Source organism: Anabrus simplex, chromosome 6 (genome assembly GCF_040414725.1).
Source record: "Anabrus simplex isolate iqAnaSimp1 chromosome 6, ASM4041472v1, whole genome shotgun sequence".
Taxonomy (NCBI): Eukaryota; Metazoa; Arthropoda; class Insecta; order Orthoptera; family Tettigoniidae; genus Anabrus; species Anabrus simplex.
In genome coordinates, this window is record NC_090270.1 from 294,444,695 (window position 1) to 294,470,851 (window position 26,157).

Consider the following 26,157-nt stretch of genomic DNA (forward strand, 5'->3'; position numbering starts at 1 on the left):
GCCAGATTCTTCTCCGGGTACTGCGGTTTTCCCTGTTTTCTTTAATTCCAGCAACACTCTTCAATATAATTCCATTTCATCTGCCAGCCATTAATCATTGCTCCAGAAGAGTGCGACTGGCTTCGGAAGCTGGCACAATTCCTATCCTCGCCGCTGGATGGGGCTTCATTTGTTGCATTCCTGACCCGGTCGAATGGCTGGAAACAGGCTATTGATTTTCATTTTTATTTAGTTTTAACTAATACAATATAGCAGCAAAAGCTCTTTATCCTTAGGATTATAAAAAATGCAACCAAACAATGAAAAAGTGCGCACTTTTTGTGTTATAAAGCAGGAACTCACGGTAAGGTTTCTTTATAAATAATATTTTTAGCGTATGCAGTCCAACAATTTTTACTTTTCTTATATGTTGTTTCTATGAACACTTGATGTCCTGGGTTTTTACGCAGTTAAGTACTGCAGTTTTTGTGAGTGTGTGAATGGAACACTGATTTTCGGACGAAACGACGATAGATACCTATTTTCTTGAAACTCTGTCCTTGGGCTTTGCCATTCCATATGTGATCCTTAACAGGGATTGCTGTGCTTTTTTGCTATTTGCTTTACGTAGAACTGACACAGATAGGTCTTATGGCGACGATGGGAGGGGAAACATCTAGGAATGGGAAGGAAGCGGCCGTGGCCTTAATTAAGGTACAGCATTTACCTGGCGTGAAAATGGGAAATCACGCAAAACCATCTTCAGGGCTGCCGACAACGGGGTTCGAATTGCTGTGTTGCCATGGAGAAAAGTATGATAGGATCTGTGCAAACTAATTTAATTCTTTGCATGGAAACAATGTTTCTCTTTCCAGCTCTTGTAATAACTTCCAATTGTATATGTCGTTCTACACTCATGCTCATAAATTAAGGATAATTGTACATTGTGCCACACAACGTGGCACTACACAAAACTGGCGCTAATAGCATAGGCACATAGTAAACACAAACGACACATATCTGTAAGTCGACGGTATTGGTAACAGGTTGAGAAAACCGTCCCTAAACACATGCGCTACAAAACGCCACTGTTTCCTGCGCATGTACCCCGATATCAATATGAGATATGATCACCATGCATACGTACACAGGCCGCACAACGGGTTGGCATAATCTGGATCAGGTGGTCGAGCAGCTGCTGGGGTATAGCCTCCCATTCTTGCACCAGTGCCTTTCGGAGCTCCTGAAGTGTCCTAGGGGTTTGAAGACGTGCAGCGATACGTCGACCGAGAGTATTACAGATGTGCTCGATGGGGTTTGGGTCTGGAGAAGAGGCAGGCCACTCCATTCGCCGGATATCTTCTGTATCACGGTACTCCTCCACGATGGCAGCTCGGTGGGGCCGTGTGTTATCATCCATCGGGAGGAAAGCGGGACCCACTGCACCCCTGAAAAGGCGGACATACTGGTGCAAAATGATGTCCCGGTACACTTGACCTGTTACAGTTCCTCTGTCAAAGACATGCAGGTTTGTACGTGCACCAACCATAATCCCACCCCACACCATCAAATCACTACCTCCATACAGGTCCCTTTCAAGGAGATTGCAGGGTTGATATCTGGTTCCTGGTTCACGCCAAATGAGAACCCGGCGAGAATCACTGTTCAGACTATACCTCGACTCGTCCGTGAACATAACCTGGGACTACTGCTCCAATGACCATGTACTGTGTTCTTGACACCAGGCTTTACGGGCTCTCCTGTGAACAGGGGTCAGTGGAATGCACCTTGCAGGTCTCCGGGCGAATAAACCATGTCCGTTCAGTCTTCTGTAGACTGTGTGTCTAGAGACAAGTGTTCCAGTGGCTGTGGCAAGGTCCCGAGCAAGGCTACCTGCAGTACTCCGTGGCCGTCTGCGGGCACTAATGGTGAGATATCGGTCTTCTTGTGGTGTTGTACACTGCGGACGTCCCGTACTGTAGCGCTTGGACACGTTTCCTGTCTGCTGGAATAGTTGCCATAATCTTGAGACCACACTATGTGGAACACGGAGGGCCCGTGCTACGACCTGCTATGTTTCACCAACCTCCAGTCGCCCTATTATTCTACCCCTCATAACGTCATCAATATGTGTTCGTTGAGCCATTTTCACCACACAGTCACCATTAGCACGTCTGAAAACATCTGCACACTTACTCGCTGCACCGTACTCTGACATGCACCAACACACCTTTGCGTATTTGGACTGCTGCCAGCGCCACCGTGTGACGACCGCAGGTCAAATGCACCACATGGTCATACCCCGAGGTGATTTAAAACCGCAAACCACCCACCATAGCGTTGTTTTACTATGTATCAGCATTATCCTTAATTTCTGAGCATGAGTGTATTAATTCACGCACCATCAAGAAAAGATCCACTGCTTCTTTCCAGTTTCAACCGAGTCAGGAATAGAATGAATGAAGAACCCCTCTAGCGGCGAGGGTAACAACTGTGCCGTCTACCGAAGCCTGTTGCACTCCTCTGGGACAATGACTATTTACTGTCAAATGCAACGATATTGGGGATTGTTACTGGAGTGAAGATTGACTGGTGAAACCGGAACACTCAGAGGAAAAGTTGTTCCGCCTCCGCTTTGTCCAGCATAAATCTCACATGGAGTGACCGAGATTTGAACTCCGGAACTCTTCGGTGAGTGGCCGGCAGGCTGCGGCCTGAGCCATGGAAGCTTTCGGGTACCACCATATAAACTCTGTTAACTAATCTTGAGCCCAAGTTTATGGTTTTGATGCGCACAACAATTGTACAAACTTTCAGGATGAGTTTATGTGGTTGCATTCCTGAAGGTGTTCTGGCGCTATGTTTTACCTCTTCGTTGGCTCATCTGTGATGACTGAGTTGATACTGTAGTACTCTTTTTGACATCCCCAGTAATTAAATGTAGCCCTAATTTCTTCTTTTTTAATCATTTTCACTGAGAGGACACACAGCAATCCTGCTACAGGGGCGGCTTTTCAGGTGAAGTAGGTGAAGTGCCACTTCACCATTTATTTTTACCAGAATGAATTTTTAAAATTTAATTTTCCTTTGATATTTGTCGGTTTTACGGAAAGAAAATGTTTTTTGTATGGCGGTTGGAGCACCAAGAACTCGCATCACTTGATGAGAACCAAGGGAACTCACGAAAGCGCGGGCTGTCGGCACCCATAGTACGGCGCGTGAGCTTGAGTGAAGACGAGACATTCAGCAGCTGGCTCTACCTCCCGAGTGCCGCTTGGCCTTGGCGGTTGCCATGACAACCGTGACGTCACCCGTGTTCTCTACTCATAGCGAAATGTGCAAGTGAAGTTGCGGGAAGATCGGAATGTTTCGTCTTCCCTGCGTCATTCTGTGTGAAGTATGAGTTCTTACGCATCGTGGTTCATCCGTAGTGTTGTGGTGTTTTATTTAAACATGTAGGCCTATCCTGTTTATGACATAGCGTGCATTTTATTAGAAACACCATTTACACGTTGGAGAAACGAAGATCAGAATGAAGTTTTACGTTTTGGTCGCCCTACTGAATCACCGCAAATTTGTGCTAAAAAAGAAGTGAATCATTCCGGCAAATCTTACAATATTAGCTTCAAACGATCGTGATTGAAGGAATTTCCATGGTTATGCTCCTCTCCAGCTCTACAGAAGTTGTTTAGTTGGCCCTGATTGCTTTTTAGCAATGAAAATAACGTTTGGAATAAAGAAGGATTTTCAGCCCTTTTGAACACAACACGTTCTTTACATAAGCCCTCAGACTCTGCTGAACATATATAATGCCAGCTAGATTTGGAGACTTTGGAAGGAAACCAAAATGCGATATCTGATGCCCTGAAGGAAAATGCTAGACTGAATACTGTGCAGTTCAATGAAAATGTCCGTTTAAATAGGCTTTTCCTTCAATTGGTAATATAATTTTTCGGTTTCTAGCGTCAGTAAACAGCTGTGCGTCGTAAACGAAAACACGACAAAATGTCCAGCTCTTCCTGAGGGTGCCGCGCTTCCGTAATTGTTAGTCTCCCGGTCAGATATTATCTGTACTTTACATTGTAGAGCAAATGCAGCCACATGGTTGTCGCGCTATGACGTTACACAGCCCCCGGTCTATATACATTTTTGGTCACGTGCTGGACCCTCCGCCAGTCACAGGTACGAGATACAAGTACAAAACAACCAGAAATAACATATAGTTCCTAAATCTGTCGCTGGAAACAGAACGGGTTATAGCTCTTCACCATATTATTCAGCCACGAGCCGCCACTGCCCTGCTAGAATATTCATCCGCAGAATTAGGATTAATGGAAATACCGAACATCAGTATCGTTTTCCTGACATATAACATTGTTTGTGATGTTGATGAAATTTCCTACATGATTATACTAAAATTATCCATTTGCCACATCCAGTAGTCGTTTAGAAAATGCACATTAGCATGTACAGATTTGTTATTCAACCCAGCAACATAATTCCTTATTTAATATTCAAGACACAAAAGAGCAACCGTATGTGAAATTTTAACTTCGTACATGTTGTGGTTGTCCGTCTCCGTGGTGTAGTGGTTAGCGTGATTAGCTGCCACCCCGTAGGCCCGGTTTCCATTCCCGGCTCTGGCACGAAATTTGAAAAGTGGTACGAGGGCTGGAACGGGGTCCACTCAGTCTCGGGATGTCAACTGTGTAGAGGTGGGTTCGATTCCCACCTCAGCCATCCTCGAAGTGGTTTTCCGAGGTTTACCACTTCTCCTCCAGGAAAATGCTGGGATGGTATCTAACTTACGGCTACGGCTGCTTCCTTCCCTCTTCCTTGCCTGCCCCTTCCAATCTTCCCATCCCCCCACAAGGCCCCTTTTCACCACAGCAGGTGAGGTCGCCTGGGCTAGGTACTGGTCCTCCTCCCCAGTTCTATACACCGACCCAGCGTCTCGTGCTCCAGGACACTGCCCTTGAGGCGGTAGAGGTGGGATCCCTCTCTGAGTGCGAGCGAAAAATTTGCCTTGGAGGGTAAACAGATTAAGAAAGAAAGAAAGTCATGTTATGGTTTCGGAGTAATTAATATTCTTGCTGTCGAAGCCAACTAACATTTAAACCCCTTGTCAGAGGAATGTTTTACTATATCATTTATTTAACATCTAGAACGTAAAAGTGAACATTCTACTTTATACTGAAAACGAATTATTCTTCTTCACCAGCTTCACATATCTTGTCCTCCCAGAACGTTGGCGGACAGTACAATGATCTGTTTCTTATCCGCAGCTGTTCTAAACAATGAAACCGTGTTCCGCTCAAGCGATTGGTTTAAATTATTCAGCTATGATATTCTTCCCAGTGCAGGACCTGATCCTCCATTAATTTGTCCTTATGGAGTGTTGGTAAGGTACCTTCAGATCGGACAAAAGCAGTAGTTACCTATCTATAAACAAGGGAACAGAAAGGATTGCAACAATTATCGAGATATCTCATTGATTAATATACCAGGCAAATTACCCAGGTATTCACTGGCATCTTTGAAGGGAGGGTGAGATCAGTGGTTGAGAGGAAGCTGGATGAAAACCAGTGTAGTTTCAGACCACAGAGAGGCTGTCAGGATCAGATTTTCAGTATGCGCCAGGTAATTAAAAAATGCTACGAGAGGAATAGACAGTTGTGTTTATGTTATGTTTAGGATAATCATGGAAAATATGTTCACCGTACAAGGGACTATGGGAACAAGGGTAGATTATTAAAATCAATCTAAGGCATTTATGTGACAATTGGGCTGCAGTGGGAATTGATGGCAGAATGAGTTTTTGGTTCGAGGTACTTACAGGGGTTAGACAAGGCTGTAATCTTTCACCCTTGTTGTTTACATGGATCATTTGCTGAAAGGTATAAAGTGGAAGGGAGGGATTCAGTTAGGTGGAAATGTAGTAAGCAGTCTGATCTACGATGGCGACTTGCTCTTAATGGCAGATTGTGCCGAAAGCCTGCAGTCTACTATCCTGGAAAATGAAAATAGGTGCAATGCATATGGTATGAAATTTAGCCTTTCGAAGTGTAAATTGTTGTCTATAGGTAAGAAATTCAACAGAATTGAATGTTAGATTGATGATATAAAGCTGGAACAGGTAGATAATTTAAAGTATTTAGGATGTGTGCTCTCCCAGGATGGTAATATGGTAAGTGCGATTGAATCAAGGTGCAGTAAAATTAATGCAGTGAGTTCGCTGTTGCGATCAACAGTGTTCTGTAAGAAGGAAGTCAGCTCCCGGACAAAAAACCTTAACATCGTTCTGTTTTCAGACCAACTTTGCTTTACGGGAGCGAAAGCTGGGTGGACTCAGGATATCTTATTCATAAGTTATAAGTAACAGACAAGAAAGTAGCAAGAATGATTGCTGGTACAACCAGGTGTGAGCAATGGCAGGAGGGAACTCGGAATGAGGAGATAAAGGCTAAGTTATGAATTAACTCGATGGATGTAGCTGTACGCATAAATCGGCTTCGGTGGTGGGTGCATGTGAGGTGAATGGAGGAGAATAATGGACTCAGTTATGGAGGGTAAGAGAAGTAGAGGGAGATCAAGACGACGATGTTTAGACTCAGTTTCAAAATATTTAAAGGTAAGAGGTATAGAACTAAATGATGCCACAGCACAATTAGCAAATAGAGGATTGTGGCGACGTTTAGTGAATTCACAGAGGTTTGCAGACTGAACGCTGAAAGGCATAACGGTCTATAACAATGATGATGTATGTATGTATTACTTGTAGTATATTGTACTTATTGTTTCGTATCACATTCAAGTTTTCTTCTCTTTTGGAGATTAAACGTTTGAGGTTTAATCCCCATTTCAAGCCCTTAAGGGTGTAATTCTTCAATACCCCTCATCTGCGAGCACGTAACAAAAAAGTGCAACTATGCCGTGCTGAGTGGCTCAGGCGGTTGAGGCGCTTATCTTCTGACCCCAACTTGGCAGGTCCGATCTTGCCTCAGTCCGATGGTATTTGAATGTGCTGAAATACGTCAGCTTTGTGTCGGTAAATTTTCTGGCGCTGAAAAGAACTCCTGAGGGACTAAATTTCGGCACCTCAGCGTCTCCGTAGCTGGCGGGATGTAAAGCCAATAACATTATTATTAATGACAACTATTTTGTGAAATTTGAACTTCTCATATTACGGTCTGTCAGGGATATGGTGACGAGTCAGTGAGTGGTATTTGATTCAACATTTATTTACACTTTCAAATTTTTTAAAATTTACAAACAAACGTTTTGAGTTTCGGCAATTTCGCACACTTCTTGAGTTTATAAAGAATCGAATGGGACACCTTACATCGTTAAAGGTGCCATAGTACTCTCACAATTTCGTGTAAGCAGCGGAATTTTATAGATAGATAGATAGATAGATAGACAGATAGATAGATAGATAGATAGATAGATAGATAGACAGGTGGAGTTCATTTATTTCACTATTTCTACAAAATGTGGGTGGTAAGGAATGGTGAGGACCCATTATATTCCAAGTCGTTTAAGAAGGAGGTGCAGATTAGAAACAAATAGAGATCAGTATGGTTACGGGAGTTTACAAGAGAATTGAATATAGCAAGAGAGGCTGCTTAGGATATCATTATAGCAAACATAATCGTGAATTTTAGGGAGCAATGGATGAATATGTATAGGTACTTGAAGGCACTAACAGGTTCCAGGAAGGACATCCCAGGTTTCATTAATGAACAAGGGGAGTGTATATATGAATACTTACAGAAAGCAGATGCGTCAGTCAAGCAGTTTGTAAAAGTGGTTTGATATAAGGATAATGTCCAGATAGAGAGGCGACTAATATTGGCGAATTACTGAAATTTACTTATTATAATAAAGACATTTACAAAAATATAAACAAGTTGAAAGGTAGAAAATTTGATGGGATTGATAAGATTTCTGGGAATATATTAAAGGCAATGGGGTGGGATATAGTACCGTATATGAAATACGTTTTAATATCTGACGAAGCTTAGGCAGATTGAAAAATCTAACAGATAACAAAAATATCTGAAATAGTACTTGATTATTGATTGCATGAAGGAGTAATAATACATGAATGGAGAGTTGAAATAGTAGCCCCAGTGTAAGAGTGATACACATAAAGCGGATAATTTCAGGCTATTCAACTTGACATGCGTTGCTTATGAGCTCTGGGAAAGCATTCTTTCTGAAATAATTAGAAACGTTTTGCAAATTACTAACTGGTTTGACAGGAGGCAATTTGGGTTTAGGAAAGGTTATTCCAGGTAGGCTCAATTTGTAGGTGTTTCAGAAAGATAGCGAATATTTTAGATTCAGGAAATCAACTGAACTGTATCGCTATTCACCTACTCAAAGTTTTCGATAGGGCACATCATGGGAGATTAGTGACGAAAATTAGGGGACGAAAGAGTAGTTGAATGGGTGGCTAAATTTCTGTAAAATAGAGCTCAGAAAATTACTATGTTGAAAGGGTGATAATACTAAGGTGTTGGTATATGGAATGATCTCTTCACGTTGTCAAGATGGTATTTAGAGGTTGTAGTAAGGATGTAGAGAGATCGTGTAGGTGTCTATTAAAACCCCAATTAGAGTATTGTTCCGCCGTTTGGTACCAATATCAGGATTACTTGACTACTCAGTGTTTTCATTCCTTCCCTGAAGAGGGAGGCGGACGTCTTAGACGGTGACACCGTCTTTCAGGTCATGAGATTTGTATCGGAGATGGAGATTTGTGGTGAAGGTGAGAAGGTTAACGGCTCTGGCCTGTACTAGTAACTGTTCAGGCATTCGCCTTAGTGCAAGAGAAAGGAAAAGTACGGACGACTATTCTCAGAACAGGCGAAGGTGGGGATCAGCCCATCTCCATCTCCCGCATACAGAGGTGTAGAGTTACGGCAGAGCCGTGGCCTCCCGTCCTTTGCTCGATGGGCTGGTCGGAGTGCAAAGCGGGGCCGTGGCTACTTGTAGGTTGAAAATTACTCTGCAACCACGGACCTGATACGAGAAGTAGAATAATTCAAAGGAAAGCAGCACGAATTTCTTGGTGATTTCCGACAAAAAAAGCAGTTTACGAAAATATTGCAAACTTAGAGATCGGAAGACTTGGGACTATGGAGACGAGATACTAGACTAAGTGGTATATCGAGCAAGTTGGCCGCGCGGTCAGGAGCGCGCAGCAGTGTCTTTGCATTTGGGAGATAGTGGGTTCGAACCACCGAATATAGATTTCCGTGGTTTCCCATTTTCACTCCAGGCAAACGATGGTGCTGTACCTTAATTAATGCCACGGCCGCTTCCTTCCTACTCCTAACCCTCTCCTATCCCATCGTCACCATAAGTCCTACCTACGTCGATGCAACGTAAAGCCAAATGTAAGAAAATAATAATCAGTAGTGTATTCCAAGCTGCCAGTAGAGGGATGGCACGGAATTACATTAGCAGAGGAATAAGCTTAATTGAAGATTCTTAAAGTAGGAAGGACGCCAAGATAAATTTGGTGTTCGAGAAGACAAATTCAGGCAAATATTCATTTGTGGGACGATGAATAAGTGATTGGAATAATTTATCAAGGGAAGTAATCGATATTTCTCCGAATTCCTTGAAAATATTTAAGAAAAGGCTGGGTAAACACTTGATAGTGATTCTGCCACTTGGTAACAGTAGTAAATGTAGACCATTGACGACTGAATGATTAAGCTTCGCCAAGCGAAGTCAACTCTAACTTGGAATAGGAAAGCAACTGCTCTCACAGTAAAGGAGAACTAAACCTATACAAAGTTTCAGCTTCGAATATTCTTAATTTCACGTGCTGCAAAATGCCTGAATGCATTTACACCAATCTTACCGAGACACGGATATTTTAAAAAAACGTATAATTTTCACTAATGTTAAATCATTCATATATTTACTATTGCGCGTTGGTCATTAATCACTTTGTTCCGTGAATCAGAAAACGTCCACGTATGTTCTACCACAGTAAATAATATAATGTATTCGCAAAATCGATAAGCTTAGAATTTCCTCTACTAATGAACGTCCATTAGTGAAAGACCCTCCGTTTATTCTTTTACTTTGAGCAGATCCTAATGGATGGATTTGGATCATCAAACGAAAAAAGAGGAGAAACACGTGCAGAGGTAATGCATTTCAAAAATGATGACCTTCATGTATCATTATAAACGTACTGAAGCTATATACGGTACATTATCCCTGACAGCGAGTCTGAGAGGGAAAAGCAAATATAGACACTCTGAAATTTTTTCATCCACTATCATGTCGTATTTTATATTCAGATAATCTATACGATTGAAGTTTTAATCTTGAAAACATTTCTTAGCCGACAAAGTAGGGGTTCCCATACTTCGAAAAACGTAACATTAAGCAAGTTCCTCAATTGTGCCGAATTTTGAGGGGCTAAAGGACCCGGAATGGTTTCAAGTTGTGAGTCATGGATAGCTCTATCAAACTATAACATCGAAAATCATTTCTGACCTAAATGCACTTCAGAAAATAAATCCTAAAATCGCTTCTTCCTTCATTCGTTTTCTTTTTGATTCAAATCCTAGATACATTAACTTATTTACATAATTCTTACTGTAATGTGTTCCTTGATTCAATACCCTCAGGCGTTGTCTGCATTTTTGAAAAAGATCCGCTCCTCATGTAGTTGTAAGGGCTTAAGTGAAACTCTGCATTGACTCACATTAGCTCTCGTAGTGGTAGAAAAAGGCAAACTGCTAATCTAATCGACCGGATATTGTTGAGTTTCCAGTGAACAATCATCAGTCTACCGTGTGTCATTTTAAGTAGAACTGGTCAACACTTATTCATTATTCACTTTTCTTCCGCTGTTCGAGATGGAGCGTTCTTCTAAGCCAAGTGGTGTGTTATCAATGCGAAGATCGTGCATGTGCGTACTGCATACTTTCCATTCGATGATTAAGAAAAAGATTGTAATTTTCAGCAATAAATAAAGGATATATTCTCATATTCTTATAAATATCTCATTTTCTCATTAATATTGTATTGACCTAAAATTTGTAACTCATATCCCTAGGATGATTTCAACATTGAGTTGCTTGCCTGAAGGAATATTGTAGGTACATTGACTGTAAATTCTCCTATCTCTGTGTAGGTCGCTGATCTCTGCACGTCCGTTCATGTCAACTATCAACGGATTCATCTGCCTGCTGGGAGCTTCTAGAGCTGGCTGCCTCTTTATTGACCCTTACAACCTCAAGGAGGTAGGATAGTATTGATTTTCTTAACATCTGTAGGAGGTGTGCTTTGATTTTAGTAATTTTACTTGAGTATTATCTTTCAATTTAGCGTCTGCACTGTGTATTTTGAATATAGAACGCTTGAATACCAAAGGATAAGGTGGTTGATTAATGACAGGGAAAGGAGAATCGAAAAAATGTCACTGAGAAGTAAAATTTATTTCGATATAATATTTATAGTTTTCAAAAAAAGGAAATAAGTTAGTCTAAGAAGCTCAGCTAAGTGAAATTATAATTCGCAGCCTTTTCCAGTCAATAGAGAGGATCAGGAATGGAATAAATGAAGTCCCCATATTGCGGCGAGGATAGGAACTGTGCCGGCTGCCAAAGCCTGTTGCACTCGTCTGGCGCAATGATTAATGACCGGCGGATGAAATGAAGTGATATTGGGGTGTGTTGTTGGGATGAAACATGACAGGGTAACGCGCAGTACCCGGAGAAAACATGTCTCACCTCTGCTTTGTCCAGCACAAATCTCACATAGGGTGACCACTAATTGAACCACGGAACCCAGTGGTGAGAGGCCGGGCACTGCCGCCTCAGCCGCGGCGGTTTAGGAACTCAGCTCAATATTTGAATAAATGTAGCTGTGTCCTCTTCAGCTGTGAATATGCAAAAGCGTACCTAATGCAAAACGATACAATAAGTATTAATTTCTAACATGAGAAATAAGAAATGGAGGAAGAAGCCACCTTTTGTATTCACTGTATTCCACTTTTGTCCGCGGCCTCGCAGCAAGGAAGATCCGTGGGAGGCCAAAGCACAGGACCGAGATCGGATTCAGCGTTGAAGTGACGACGGATGCCGACACCCGCGCTCTCGTCTCGCCCAGGCCGGGTATGTTAGCGCAGACCCACTTCCCTACCAAGCCCGACACGCCTGATCCTCAGAGTCAATCCTTATCCCGAAGTTACGGATCCAATTAGCCGACTTCTCTTACCTACATAAGTCTATCGACTAGAGGCTCTTCACCTTGGAGACCTGCTGCAGATATGGATACGAGCCGGCGCGATACCTCCACGTGGCCCTCTCCCGAATTTTTAAGGTCCGAGGGGAAGATCGGGACACCACCGTAACTGCGGTGTTCTTCGCGTTCCAAACCCTATCTCCCTGCTAGAGGATTCCAGGGAACTCGCACGGTCATGCAGGAAACGAAACGCTTCCCCGATCTCCCGACGTCGTCTTCGGGTTCTTTTGGGTTACCCCGAGAAGCTACTCACTCGAGGGGACCGACTTATTACGGTTCCGCTGAGCGTTTCGGAATAGGAATCGGATTCCCTTTCGCCCCATGTGGTCCTAAACGTCTCGGACCACATCGACATCGGATTTCTCCTAGCGCTTAAGATCGACTGACTCGTGTGCAACGGCTGTTCACACGAAACCCTTCTCCACGTCAGTTCTCCAGGGCCACGCTGGAGTATTTGGTACTATCACCAAGATCTCCATCGACGGCGGCTCCAGGCATTCTCACTCCTAAACCCTTCCTGCGCTCACCAACGCGACTCTCCTACTCGTCAGGGCTTCACGGGGCGGGCCTCCGAAGCGAAACCGCGCACCTCTCATTGCCGAGCTGACGGCAGATTATTGGCCCCATCCATTTTCAGGGCCAGTTGCTTCGGCAGGTCAGTTGTTACACACTCCTTAGCGGATTTCGACTTCCATAGTCACCGTCCTGCTGTCTTAAAGCAACCAACGCCTTTCATGGTTTCCCATAAGCGTCTATTCGGGCGCGTTAACTCTGCGTTTAGTTCACCCCATGGCACCAATTCTGCTTACCAAAAGTGGTCCACTTGGCACTCCGACCCAAGAAATAAATCTCGCGGTTTCAAAAATGTTTTAAGCAAGCCAGAGAAGTCACCCATTTAAAGTTTAGAACTGATATTACTGTATTCTGAGATGTATGGGTGTACTTTAGGCTTATAAGGCCAGTCTTTGTGTCTGCTAGTCTGCTTCTGTGGTGTACTGGCTAGTGTTATTAGCTGCCACCCCCGGAGGCCCTAGTTCGATTATCTGGTCTGCCACGAAATCTTAAGAGTAGGACGAGGACTGGAATGGAGTCCAATCAATTTCGGGATACCAACTGAGTAGAGAGGGGGACCTCAGCCATCCCCGAAGTGGTTTTCCGTGGTTTTCCACTTCCCCTCACAAGGCCGCTGTTCAGCATAACAGGTGAGGCCGCCTGGGCGATGTACTGATCCTCCTCTACAGTTGTATTCCCGACCCGAAGTCTCATGTTCGAGGACACTGCCCTTGTGGAAGTGGAGGCTGAATCCGAGGGAAAGATCAACCCTGCAGCATAAATGGATAGTGAAAAGCAATTTATATAATAACGAAAGTTTGTATTAGTGTGATGATGCTTGTTGTTTTAAGGGTCTTAACGTCTAGGTCTGCGGCACTTATAAGTGTGCTGACCCCGCGGCGTAGGGTTAACGTGCCTGCCTCTCATCCGGAGACCCTGGGTTTGATTCCCGGTCAGGGATGTTTCGACCTAAGCGTTGGTTCGTGGTCTACTCAGTCTACTTTATTACAGTTTACGAGCTATCTGATCATGAGATGACGATCCCGCTCTAGGAAGCCAAGGATAGTGGCCAAGAGAATTAATCGCACTGTCTGTGTGTCAACTGTTAATTGGCAGGCCTTCCGGCTGAGGAAGTGTGCTTACGCACGTTCATCCTTTGTAAGGCATAGCCATTGGTGTGTACATAATATGAAATTAATTTTACAGAGCGCCTCTTCAGTTTCCTTTAATGGCTCAGTAAAAGCCTTTTAAGACATTCCCAGGAAACCCTCCGGTCATGAACATCGTCAGAATTCAATTGCCTCCATGCTAACAACTACTCAAATTTCACGATTGAGAATTTGCATTCTCTTCTGTGGCGATTTATCTGCTGATGCCTCAACAACCAAATTATTTACAATGTATATAAGCATAAATAATAATAATAATAATAATAATAATAATAATAATAATAATAATAATAATAATAATAATAATAATAATAATAATAATAATAATAATTTTTCCATCTGTGGGGTCGCGGTTGCGGACAGTGTCGCATATGTGGATTTGGCCCTACTTTACGGCTGTATGCCATTTTTTACGCCAAGTCTATGTGGAGGGATGCAATTATTACTATTGCGTGTTTCTGTGGTAGTTGGTATTGTGGTGTGTTGTCTGAATTTTGAAGAGGAAAGTGTTAGGACAAATACAAACACTCAGTCCCCGAAACACAAAATGTAATCAGGCACGATTAAAATCTCCGACCGGGCCGAAAATCGAACCCGAGACCCTCTGAACCGAAGGTCTCAACGTTCACCATTCAATCAAGGAGTCGGATAATAATAATAATAATAATAATAATAATAATAATAATAAAGTTGTTGTTTGAGTCATCAGTCCATAAATTGGTTTGATGCAGCTTCCATGATATCCTATCCTGTGCTAACCTTTTCATTTCTACGTAACTACAGCGTCCTACATCTGCTCTAATCTCCTGGTCATATACATACCTTGGCCAACCCCTACCGTTCTTACCACCTACTCTTCCCTCAAAAGCTAACTGAACAAGTCCTGGGTGTCTTAAGATGTGTCCTATCATTTATATCTCTTCTTCTCGCCAATTTTAACGAAACCAATCTCCTCTCTCCAACTCGATTCAGTATCTCACCTTCAGCATTCCTCTGTAACATCTCATTTCAAATGCTCCTATTTTCATTCTGAGATAGTTATCGTGCTGACCTTTGATTCAAGGGGTCCCCGGTTCGATTCCTGGTCGTGTCGTGGATTTTACCTGTAATTGGTTAATTCCTATGGATTGGAGTTGGGTGTTTGTGACGTTTCCAGCATTAGATTTCATCTTAGGTAATGCCCCATCCTCACAGACTCTCCTACGGCCTCCCTGCAGGCCACACACCATTATTACCCCCAGTATTCTTCTGTAACACTACATTTCAAAAGCTTCTATTCCCTTTATTTATGAGCTAGTTATCGTCCATGTTTCACTTCCATACAATGCCACGCTCCAGACGAAAGTCTTCAAAAACATCTTTCTTATTCCTATATCATTGTTGGAAGTCAGCATATTTCTTTCCTTACGAAAGCTCTTCCTTGGTTGTGCTAGTCTGCATTATATGTCGTCCTTACTTCTGCCATCGTTAGTTATTTTACTACCCAACTAACAATATCCATGTACTTCCCTTAAGATTTAATTTCCTAATCTAATATTACCTGCGTCACCTGCCTTCGTTCGACTACACTCCATTACTTGTGTTCTGGACTTATTTATTTTCATCTTGAACTCCTTATCCAAGACTCCGTCCATACCAATCAGCAATTTCTCGAGATCTTCTGCAGTCTTAGTAAAAACAACAAAATCATCGGCAAATCTTAGGGTTCAGATTTCGTCTCCTTGGACTGTGATTCCCTTTCCAAATTCCTCTTTTATCTCCTTTACTGCATGTTCTATGTAAGTTAAATATTTAAAAGTAGCGGGGAAAAAGTGCAGCCTTGCCCAAATCCTTTCTGGATTGTTGCTTCCTTTTCAAAACCCTCGATTCTTATCGCTGCAGAATGATTTTTAAGAAGATTGTAGATAATTCTTCGTTCTTTGTATCTGATCCCAATCACCTTCATAATCTCAAACAAATACATACATACATACATATCTTTATTACTCACCCTAGAATACACCATCGGCTTTACAGGTAATAAAGACAGACAGAGCGAAACCCAGAAACAAAAAGAACAAACAAACAAACACTAGGCACTACATCTCTCCTAAAACTACTCAAAACTAATCTCAAATAGCTTGCTCCAATCAACATTATCTAATGACTTTTCTAGATCTATGAATGCCATGTACGTGGGCTTGTCCATATTAATTCGATTCTTTAAGATCAGACGTAAAGTCAGGATTGCTTCACGTGTTCCTACATTTCTTCTGAAGCCATATTGATATTTTCCCAACTGAGCTTCAACTTGTTATTTCATTCTTCCGTGAATAATAGGTGTTATAATTTTGCAGTCTTCAGATACCGCCGTACTAAACTAATGGTGCAGTAGTTTTCGCACTTGTCAGCACCGGCTTTCTTGGGAATAGGTTTAACAACATCCTGGTGAAAATCGGATTGCACTTCTCCTGTCTCATATATCTTACACACTAGATGGAATAACATTGCCATGCTTGTTTCTCCTAAGGCAGTCAGTAATTCAGAGAGAACGTCGTCAATTTCAGTCGCCTTGCTCCTTTAGGTCTCTCAGTGCTCTGTCGAACTCTTACCTCAAAATTGGGTCTCCCATTTCATCAGCATCAACAGCCTCTTGCCCCAGTACCAAATTATCTACGTCTTTACCTTGATACAAGTGTTCTATATTTTCCTGCCATCTTTCTGCTTAGTCTTCTTTCCCTAGATGTGGTTTTCCATCTGAACTCTTAATATTCATGCACCTAGATTTCCTTTCTCGAAAGGTATCTTGTATGCAGCATCTACAGTATCCTTCCTACAGCCATACAACCTTCAACATCTTTACACTCCTCATTCATCCATTCTTCCTTAGCTATTTTGCACTTTCTATCCTCTTCATTCTTTAATAATAATAATAATAATAATAATAATAATAATAATAATAATAATAATAATAATAATAATAATAATAATAATAATAATAATAATAATGTTATTTGCTTTACGTCCCACTAACTACTTTTACGGTCTTCGGAGATGCCGACGTGCCGGAATTTAGTCCCGCAGGAGTTCTTTTACGTGCCTGTAAATCTACCGACACGAGGCTGTCGCATTTGAGCACTTTCAAATACCACCGAACTGAGCCAGGATCGAACCTGCCAAGTTGGGTTTAGAAGGCCAGCGCCTTAACCGTCTCAGCCACTCAGCCCGACACTTCATTCTTTAATCACCTGTATTCTTTTCTGCATTATTGTATTTTCGTCGTTCACCAATCGCGTCTAATATCTCCTGAGTTATCCATTGATTCTTATTTGATATTGCCTTCCTAACATTTCTTCAGCAGCCCTACTGACCGCATTTTTTACGATTGTCCATTCTTCGTCTCTTGTGTTTCTTTCAGCCTTTCCCTTTAGTCCTTGTGCAATTTGTTCCTTGAAACGGTCCCACACACTCTTTTTATTTTAACTTGTCTAGATCCCATCTCCTTGCATTTCTTCCTTTCTTCAATTTCTTCAACTTCAGATGGCATTTCATGACCAACAAGTTGCGCTCAGAGTCCATGTCTGCTCCTGGGAAACATTTGCAATCCACCACCTGGCTTATGAATGTCTGCCTAATCATAATGAAGTCTATTTTATACCTTCCAGTGTCTTCAGATCTCGTCCACATATACAGCCGTCGTCTGTGGTGTTTGAACCAAGTATTAGCACGGACTAAGTTATGATCAGTGCTGAATTCAACCAACCGACTTCCTCTTTTTTTCCTTTGTGCCAATCAGAATTATCCTACTTTATTACCTTCTCTTCCTTGGCCTACCACTGCATTCCAGTCCCCCATCAGAATTAGTTTCTCGTCGCCTTTACATATTGTATTAAATCTTCTATCTCTTCATTTATATTCTTTCGATTTCTTCGTCATCCGCTGAACTAGCAGGCGTATAGATCTGACTATTGTGGTGGGCATTGATTTGGTGTCTTTCACTAGGGTGGTCATAGTAGCTTACCCGTTGCCCAATTTTCTTACTCATTATTAAACCAACTCCTGCACTTCCCTGTTTGATTTTGTGTTGATGATTCTGTAGTCGCCTGACCAAAAAACCTGTTTTTCTTGCCACCGTACTTCACTTATACCAATTACATCTAACTTTAGTCTACCCATCTCCATTTTCAGATTCTCTAACCTACAACAACTTCTAACATTCCACGCTCCGACTCGCAGAATGTCAGTATCCATCTTCCTGATGATCGCCCCCTCTCGTGTAGTCCTCACGCGGAGATCCGAATAGGAGACTAGTTTACCTCCGGAATAATTTACCCGGCAGGAAGCCATCATCAGTACATCATTTATACAAAGTGAACTGCATGTCCTCGGGAGGTAGATACGCCTGTAGTTTCCCGTTGCTTTCAACCATGTAGGACTATCAACACACCTAAACCCTGTTGAGTATTATTACAAGGCCATATCAGTCAATCATCCAGACTGCCGCCCTTGTAACTTCCGAAAGGCTGCTATCGTCCTTTCGAAGAACCATTCGTTAGTCTGGTCTCTCAAAAGATATTCACCCGATATGGTTGCACCTGCAGCTCGGCTATCTGCTTCATTGGGACGCGCAAGACTCCCCACCGTGGCATGGTCACGTGGTTCGCATGGGATAATAATAATAATAATAATAATAATAATAATAATAATAATAATAATAATAATAATAATAATAATAACAATAATAATAATAATAATAATAACGGCTTGTGGCCTCCGAAGCGGCCTGGTACAGATCTTTCGAGTTGAACCCTTATAGGCGACCTGCGCGTCCGTAAGGATGGGGCCTTATATATGATGAATTCTAATACTGAAGAGGGCACACAGATCCAGCTCCCGAGCCATTCAAATTAACCAATGAATGTTAAAAATCACCGGCGCAGCCGGGAATCGGACCCGGAACCGTCCGGAATAAAGGCCAGCACACTAACTATTTTGCCACGGAGCCGAACCACATGATGACTAACAAGTATTAACAGGCTGATTCTGAGACTCCCTTTGAAGTCTGATGTTATTCCAACTCCTTTTATAACTCGCTTTACGTCGCACCGACACAAATGGGTCTTATGGCGATGATGAGATAGGAAAGGCCTAGGAGTGGGAAGGAAGCGGCCGTAGCCTTTGGTAAGGTACACCCCAGCATTTTCCTGGTGTGAAAATGTGAAAACACGGAAAACCAGGGCTGCCGACAGTGGAGTTCGAACCCACTATCTCCCGGATGCAAGCTCACAGCTCCGTGCCCCTAACCGCACGGCCAACTTACACGGTCCAACTGTTTTTACATCCATGAAAGACCCCCGTTCGATCTACGAGTGTTTGATGAGACCAATCCCCCTCTCCTCTCTAGTTGAAGTCAAGGTTGAGTGTGGCCAGCTACAGGACATAGCTGATAATGATGATCATGATGATGATTATACTGTGGAGAGATTCCTCATACAGTCCGCGATGGTAGGAGGAACCCAGAGGTAACATGAGAATAAACAAATAACGATTTGTTTATAACGAGGTAAAATAGGTCAATAAAATGCTGTTAGCCTATAGGGGCGTGTTTTTTTTGTTTTTTTTTTTTTGCTAGGGGCTTTACGTCGCACCGACACAGATAGGTCTTATGGCGACGATGGGATAGGAAAGGCCTAGGAGTTGGAAGGAAGCGGCCGTGGCCTTAATTAAGGTACAGCCCCAGCATTTGCCTGGTGTGAAAATGGGAAACCACGGAAAACCATTTTCAGGGCTGCCGATAGTGGGATTCGAACCTACTATCTCCCGGATGCAAGCTCACAGCCGCGCGCCTCTACGCGCACGGCTAACTCGCCCGGTATAGGGGCGTGTTAGCTCACTTATGGAAGGCATGAAATTATATGATTTATATATGCGTTATTTCGTCACTAGGTAATCCGATCGTTTAAATTTAGGGAAGAACTCCTTCATTAAATGTACGTATTATAAATTTGTCAATAGTCAATGTCTGTATTTGTAAAGGCAAGTCGTCATTCTCACCCTCTCATTCAGAAATCATTCGGAGACGAATTCCTACTTGCGCTGTTAAGTGGCTCATTTTAAATTCTTCACCGTGAAAGACACCATTCAATAACCAATTGGCGAAGAGTGGTGCGACACGCTTCAGTGATATGCAAAGTGGCTGATTTATGATGCAGATAGGTGAACCGCCCTTACAGGTCCTCCTCATTCACTCTCAATAGCTCGCTCGTCTTCTTAAGTGCTGACGCGACTGCTCCTAATCACTTCCTTCAGTTCTTTCAAGCCTTCCAGTCTGCTCGTGTGATGCTCCGTTATATGGCATATCATTCGAGCCCTATAGAAAATAAATGACAGAAGCAATAATGGTAATTTATTGTGGCTATTTCTAGCCTGGTGCAGGCCTTAAGAGGCAAACCATCCGAAATGGGTGGGTGGCATCTGCCGTGTACGGAAAACTGTGTGTTATTGTGGCGGAGGATAGTGATGTGCGTTGTATATGAGTTGCAAAGGTATTAGTTAAGCAGAAATACTCAGTCCACAAACCAAGGGAATTAACCATTCAAGATTAATATTCCCGGAAACCGGACAGGATTCGAACAAAGGCTCCTTTGAACCGAATGATACTAAGGAGGCCATTTAGCCATAAAAACAGATGCAGAAACAATGCTATAAGTTTGAAGATATTGGAATGTACTCTTTATATTATCTTTTGCATTGATCACTCTTTTCAAACTCTCCTCTATTGCGTATCAAACTGACGAAAAGTGAAGACAAATTCATGGTCCCATTTTCTTCTGATTTGCTTCCATTTGTTGTTCTTGTTAGACCTGTCTTGGCAAGCTGCCCTCATTCCGCTCCAAGAGAGCACCGCAGACCTGTTGTAATGTACACTTCAGCTGATTGTCAAAAAAGAGGAAGCGGGAAATCTCTGAAATGTGTTCTTTGTGAGTCAAGTCTACATAATTTACACAGGAAGTGGAAGCCTCCGTGGCTCAGGTGGCACCGACCTCTCACCGTTGGGTTCCGTGGTTCAAATCGCGGTCACTCCTTGTGAGATCTGTGCTGGACAAAGCGGAGGCGGGACAGGTTTCTTTCCGGGTACTCCGATTTTTCCTGCCATCTTTCATTCCAGCAACACTCTCCGCTATCATTTCATTTCCTCTGGCATTCATTAAAAATTGCCTCAGAGGAGTGCGACAGGCTTCTGCAGCCGGCAAAATTCCAATCCTCGCCGCTAGATGGGGCTTCATTCATTCCATTCCTGACCCGATCGAATGACTGGAAACAGGCTGTGGATTTTCATTTTCACACAGGAAGTGATTCATTCTGAAAGTGGTGTACGATATTTGTTGTTACAAACTCCAGGACATTTTTTTCTGGCCAGGTTAAGTGGCTGGGATGGTAAAACGCAGGTTTTCTTAAATCATATTTGCGGGTTCGCTCCCCGCTCAGTCCGGTGGTATTTAAAGGTGTTGATAACGTTGAGGGGCAATTTTCCCAATCTGCGTTTCCCAATTGAGAGCATTCTCAATGACAATAATCGTCGCTGTTCGGGTAAAAGGTCATACCTCACAATGCTTTACCTATCCATTATTTTCCTTAAGGTCACATCTCCGAGCCGCACATTCATATGGTTACGTGTAAAGGGAAATGAACCTTACAGTTCCGCACCTTAGGAACGTATGTTTGCACTACTTATTTACACACTACTACGGTATAATGTACTTTAGGCTCATTTTCCTTTACACATTAGCATACGAAAATGAACACAACGAAATTTTTTCTGACGGACGGCATATCTATATGTGACTGGCAGGCGTGACCAGTCTTAAGGAAAATAATGGATAGGACGAACATTGTGAGATATGAACTTTTGCCTGAACAGCCACGAATTATTCCTGCGGACTAATTTTCAAAAATCAAATATTACCAAGGCATAACTTTTTCTAAAGTATTTTATTTAACAGGTTCCCAATATAAACATTTCCCAATGTATAAAGTTTATATAACAACTTTCAAGCCACAGTTTACAAGGTCGCATTGTGATCAATAGTTCAAATGTAATGATCCCATTTCTCTCGTTGTATTCCGCATAATTGAATACAATATTAAAAATTCATTGCTTATATCGGACCCGAGTTTGACTTTGAAACTGTCTAACTTTCTGACCATTTTCTACTTGTTTTGTCATGGATTAAGTGACCCATTGTTATAACTGAAGTTTATTTATAAAGATGTAAAAGCTGGGATGATGGTGGCTTACGACAACTCGAGTGCGATTATGCAACCTTTCAGATAAATTGTTCGTTACTGATGATTTCTGTCGTACTGTTTTCGTACAGATTCCAGATCTCTGTAATGAATCGAGTAATAAAGGACCCTTGATGACCCCTTGCCTCAATAAATTCAAAATATTCAGCTACGAGCATAAACCCTTCAGGAATATCTTTTAAAAATATCTCAAGCTGGTGTACCACGTCTCACGTTAGTATAACAGTAAGTGCACGCATAATTTGTGTAACTATATTAACGGTACGATATTTAGGATTGGCTTATCACTTTTTAAATTAGATTAGGAAAATGGTCTACTGCCAAACAGATGCCAACAATGTTCTGTATTGTACTAGCGTGTTATCGTGGTTTCACCCACGTTTATTAATCTAACCGCGTTATATGCTATTAAGCCGTAAACGTTGCTTGCTGATGACGCTGACAGCTTCATTTCTTTGAAGCACAAAATCGCCCTTTGACAGAGCGATGAGTGATCGGTGAAATGCTGTGTCCACGTATGTTAAAAATTTCAGATCTTTACGTCCCCGCTGGGCATCGCACGCATACACACAGACAAACAATTCGGATATCATGGACAGAACGAAAATAGCTTCCTATGGCATGGACTTAAAATGGCATCTTGACTGGTATATATATTAAAATTCTTTTTTTAATTGGCTTTACTGTACCGTACCCAGGGGTAATAACCCTCTAGGACGATGCCCCCATTCCTGTTTAAACATCCGACTAACCAGCATACCTCCCCAGGATTTGATCGGTCGATGCTAGAGCCCTCACAGAGAGTGTAGAGAACTTGCTACACTTCGGTCAGACGGAGCTACAACCCTCGCAGTGGTGTTAATGGCAGGTTTCTACCTTTTAGCGTCCTGATTGGCTTGAAGTACACTACGTAACACATACACCTTTTCAACACCAGCATACCTCCCAGGCGGCTGTCTTGCCTCTGGAGCTCTAGCATTGGAAAGTTGCACACGGTCGCCATCTTGTGCGTTAGTCCCCTAGGCCATCTCCGTAAGTCCTATGTATACCGCCTATCCTACCCTAGGCCAGCTTTCTCCATAAGAGCCCATGTATAGCGGCCATCTTGCCCATTAGCCCCTGGGCCAGAAGCGGGAATAACGGAGGTTAAACACGAATGAGAAACAATAATATGGGGTAAGATGAGTTTATTCATGAAATAATCCCGAATCATATTAACACAAATGGAATCAAATAATAAATTATTATAAAATTATCAAAGAAATGAAACTGAGAAGAATATGGACATTAAAACGTTAATTACTCAAATAATTAAATACAAAATGAAAGTTCAAATGAATTGTCCAATGTTCATGTTCATAATACTATTCGTATTCGTTCGCTTATACTTGTCTGACTCGCATGGAGTAGCACGATGTTAAGTATCACAATTAATACGGATTTAAATTCCGGAGAGTCATCGCCAAAGTTAACATTAAAAGAAAATTAAGACGCAATGGGACATGATATGAATTTTGAAACATACTAGTGGCATTTCCCTACGCTATATTTACTACGAACACAATATAAGCAAAGTATCTCAAATACGTACATCGGATTAGGAAAGGGAAAACTTACATACTACACTGACTCGACGTGAAACGCGGTTCACCAAAAGGATCTAGTGAGAACTAGATTGACCACCAATATTTACTCAGCACTCGGGCTGTTCCCCGTTAAACAACAAGACAACATATCAAAACAACATGAAATTGCACAAAACACCATCCTTAAGAGAAAAAATACATTATCCTTTATTAAACATGTGGAAAGCAATGGGCAACATTGCGTTCTTCTGCTGCATTTGCGCACCCAAAAGCGCGTTCATCCGTCACATATTTCCTGCTTTGCTGTGGGATGAAAAGAAATGTTGTAACTCAATACTGCACTGAGGGCTTGGTTGCTGTTCGACAAGATTGTATTCCGGAAAAAAATTCTCATTCACGCTGTCTATGTAAACACGGCTGATAAGTAAACCTGTAAGGCGAGCTCATATTTCCTCAACTGCACGGAAACTCACATACAATCGTGCTTCTTACTAGCATGCTATAATAATTTAATACACACATCAGACTCACTGGCCAGAAATTAATTTCCCGTCAATAGTAGGTTCGAACCCCACTGTCGGCAGCCCTGAAAATGGTTTTCCGTGGTTTCCAATTTTTACACCAGACAAATGCTGGGGCTGCTCCTTAATTAAGGCCACGGCCGCTTCCTTCCCACTCCTAGCCCTTTCCTGTCCCATCGTCGCCGTAAGACCTATCTGTGTCGGTGCAACGTAAAACAACTAGCAAAAAAAATTATTTTGATTCACAATAATCTCTCAGAATACAATTGCACATAATTCTCATTACATCATCAGGCATGCATTCGGCCTGCATAATCAACTTCATAAATCAGCATGCATTAATTCCTCTTATATTTCTCACAATCCCATCAGCCTTTCTTATTATAAATCCAGGTTCGATTCCCGTTCAAATCATTGTACGAAACAGTTTCCAACCTACCTTGGAAGACTCCTTTCTCATTCAACGTTGCGATACAGCCCCATACGCGTTACAGCTCCTGAAATAACATGCGTCATACAATCTAACTGTTACTAACTTTCTAACGAAAAGAAAAATTGAATTTACTCTCAACGCAGCTAGTGTTTAACTCGGAAAGTGGATGATGTCATCAATTTAATCCTCCTACCTCTAACATACAATAATATCGGAATAATTCTAAGCTAATTAACATGCATAAAGACACAAAACCAAAATAAATCCTAACAACTCCCTCAATATCTGGTCTAACTAATCGTAAAGTATAATAAAAATATAGAAATCATGCATTCCCCTCCTTTCCGTATATACAGCATCACAAATATAAAATAAACACATGCCGTCCTGCAAAACTTACGTTAAAGAAAATCCCTATACTAAACTTCACTAGTATTTAAACATAATTCATGTAACATGCCATCTAATTTAAAAACATGCGTCTTATCTTTTTTTTTGCTAGGCGCTTTACGTCGCACCGACACAGATAGGTCTGATGACGACGATGGGATAGGCAAGGCCTAGAAGTTGGAAGGAAGCGGCCGTGGCCTTAAATAAGGTACAGCCCCAGCATTTGCCTGGCGTAAAAATGGTAAACCTCTGAAAACCATCTTCATGGCTGCCGACAGTGGAGTTCGAGTCCACTATCTCCCCAATCCAAGCTCACAGATGCGCGCCCCTAACCGCACGACCAGCTCCCTCGGTTTACTATTTCTTGTTTATCTATCTTATGTTTCCTTTGAATACAATATATAATAACAAAATAATAAAATATAAGATTGTGTTAGTTGAAAGAAAATACGGTTCACATTTTATTGCTGATATACTGAAATACTCGTTGCAATCTCTGACATTTTAGTGAATAAAATTGATATCGGGTAATAAATAAATAAATAAATAAATAAATAAATAAATAAATAAATAAATAAATAAATAAATAAATAAATAAATAAATAAATAAATAAATAAATAAATAAATAAATAAATAAATAAATAAATAATTAAAACGATTGCAAGTATGCCTAATATAAACAATTATTGCAAACAGGTCCTTACCTGTATAAATATTCTTGGAACACTAAGCCTATGTTAAAAAGTCAGATCTCTGTGTGGAGTAGATTTGGCTGAGCATCACGCACACACACAAACAAACACTTCCTTTTATTATTATAGATATTCTATATTTAAACAATACATTATTGTTTACCATAAAAATGAATAAGTGATATATCAACATAGCAACTGATAATGTATTTATTGACATAGCAACGAATCAATTTATACAACGCGCCTACCCAACACCCCTTCCCCTC

The 26,157-nt window shown here is 41.7% G+C and overlaps 1 protein-coding gene across 1 annotated transcript in view; it reads left to right on the forward strand.

Moving 5' to 3' along the window:
- LOC136875989 (uncharacterized) overlaps positions 1-26,157 on the forward strand; it is a 440,031-nt gene that overhangs the window by 188,483 nt on the left and 225,391 nt on the right. The window contains exon 3 of the mRNA XM_068228292.1: positions 11,147-11,255. Coding sequence (XP_068084393.1) covers positions 11,147-11,255 — 109 coding nt within the window. The remainder of the gene's footprint in view (positions 1-11,146; positions 11,256-26,157) is intronic.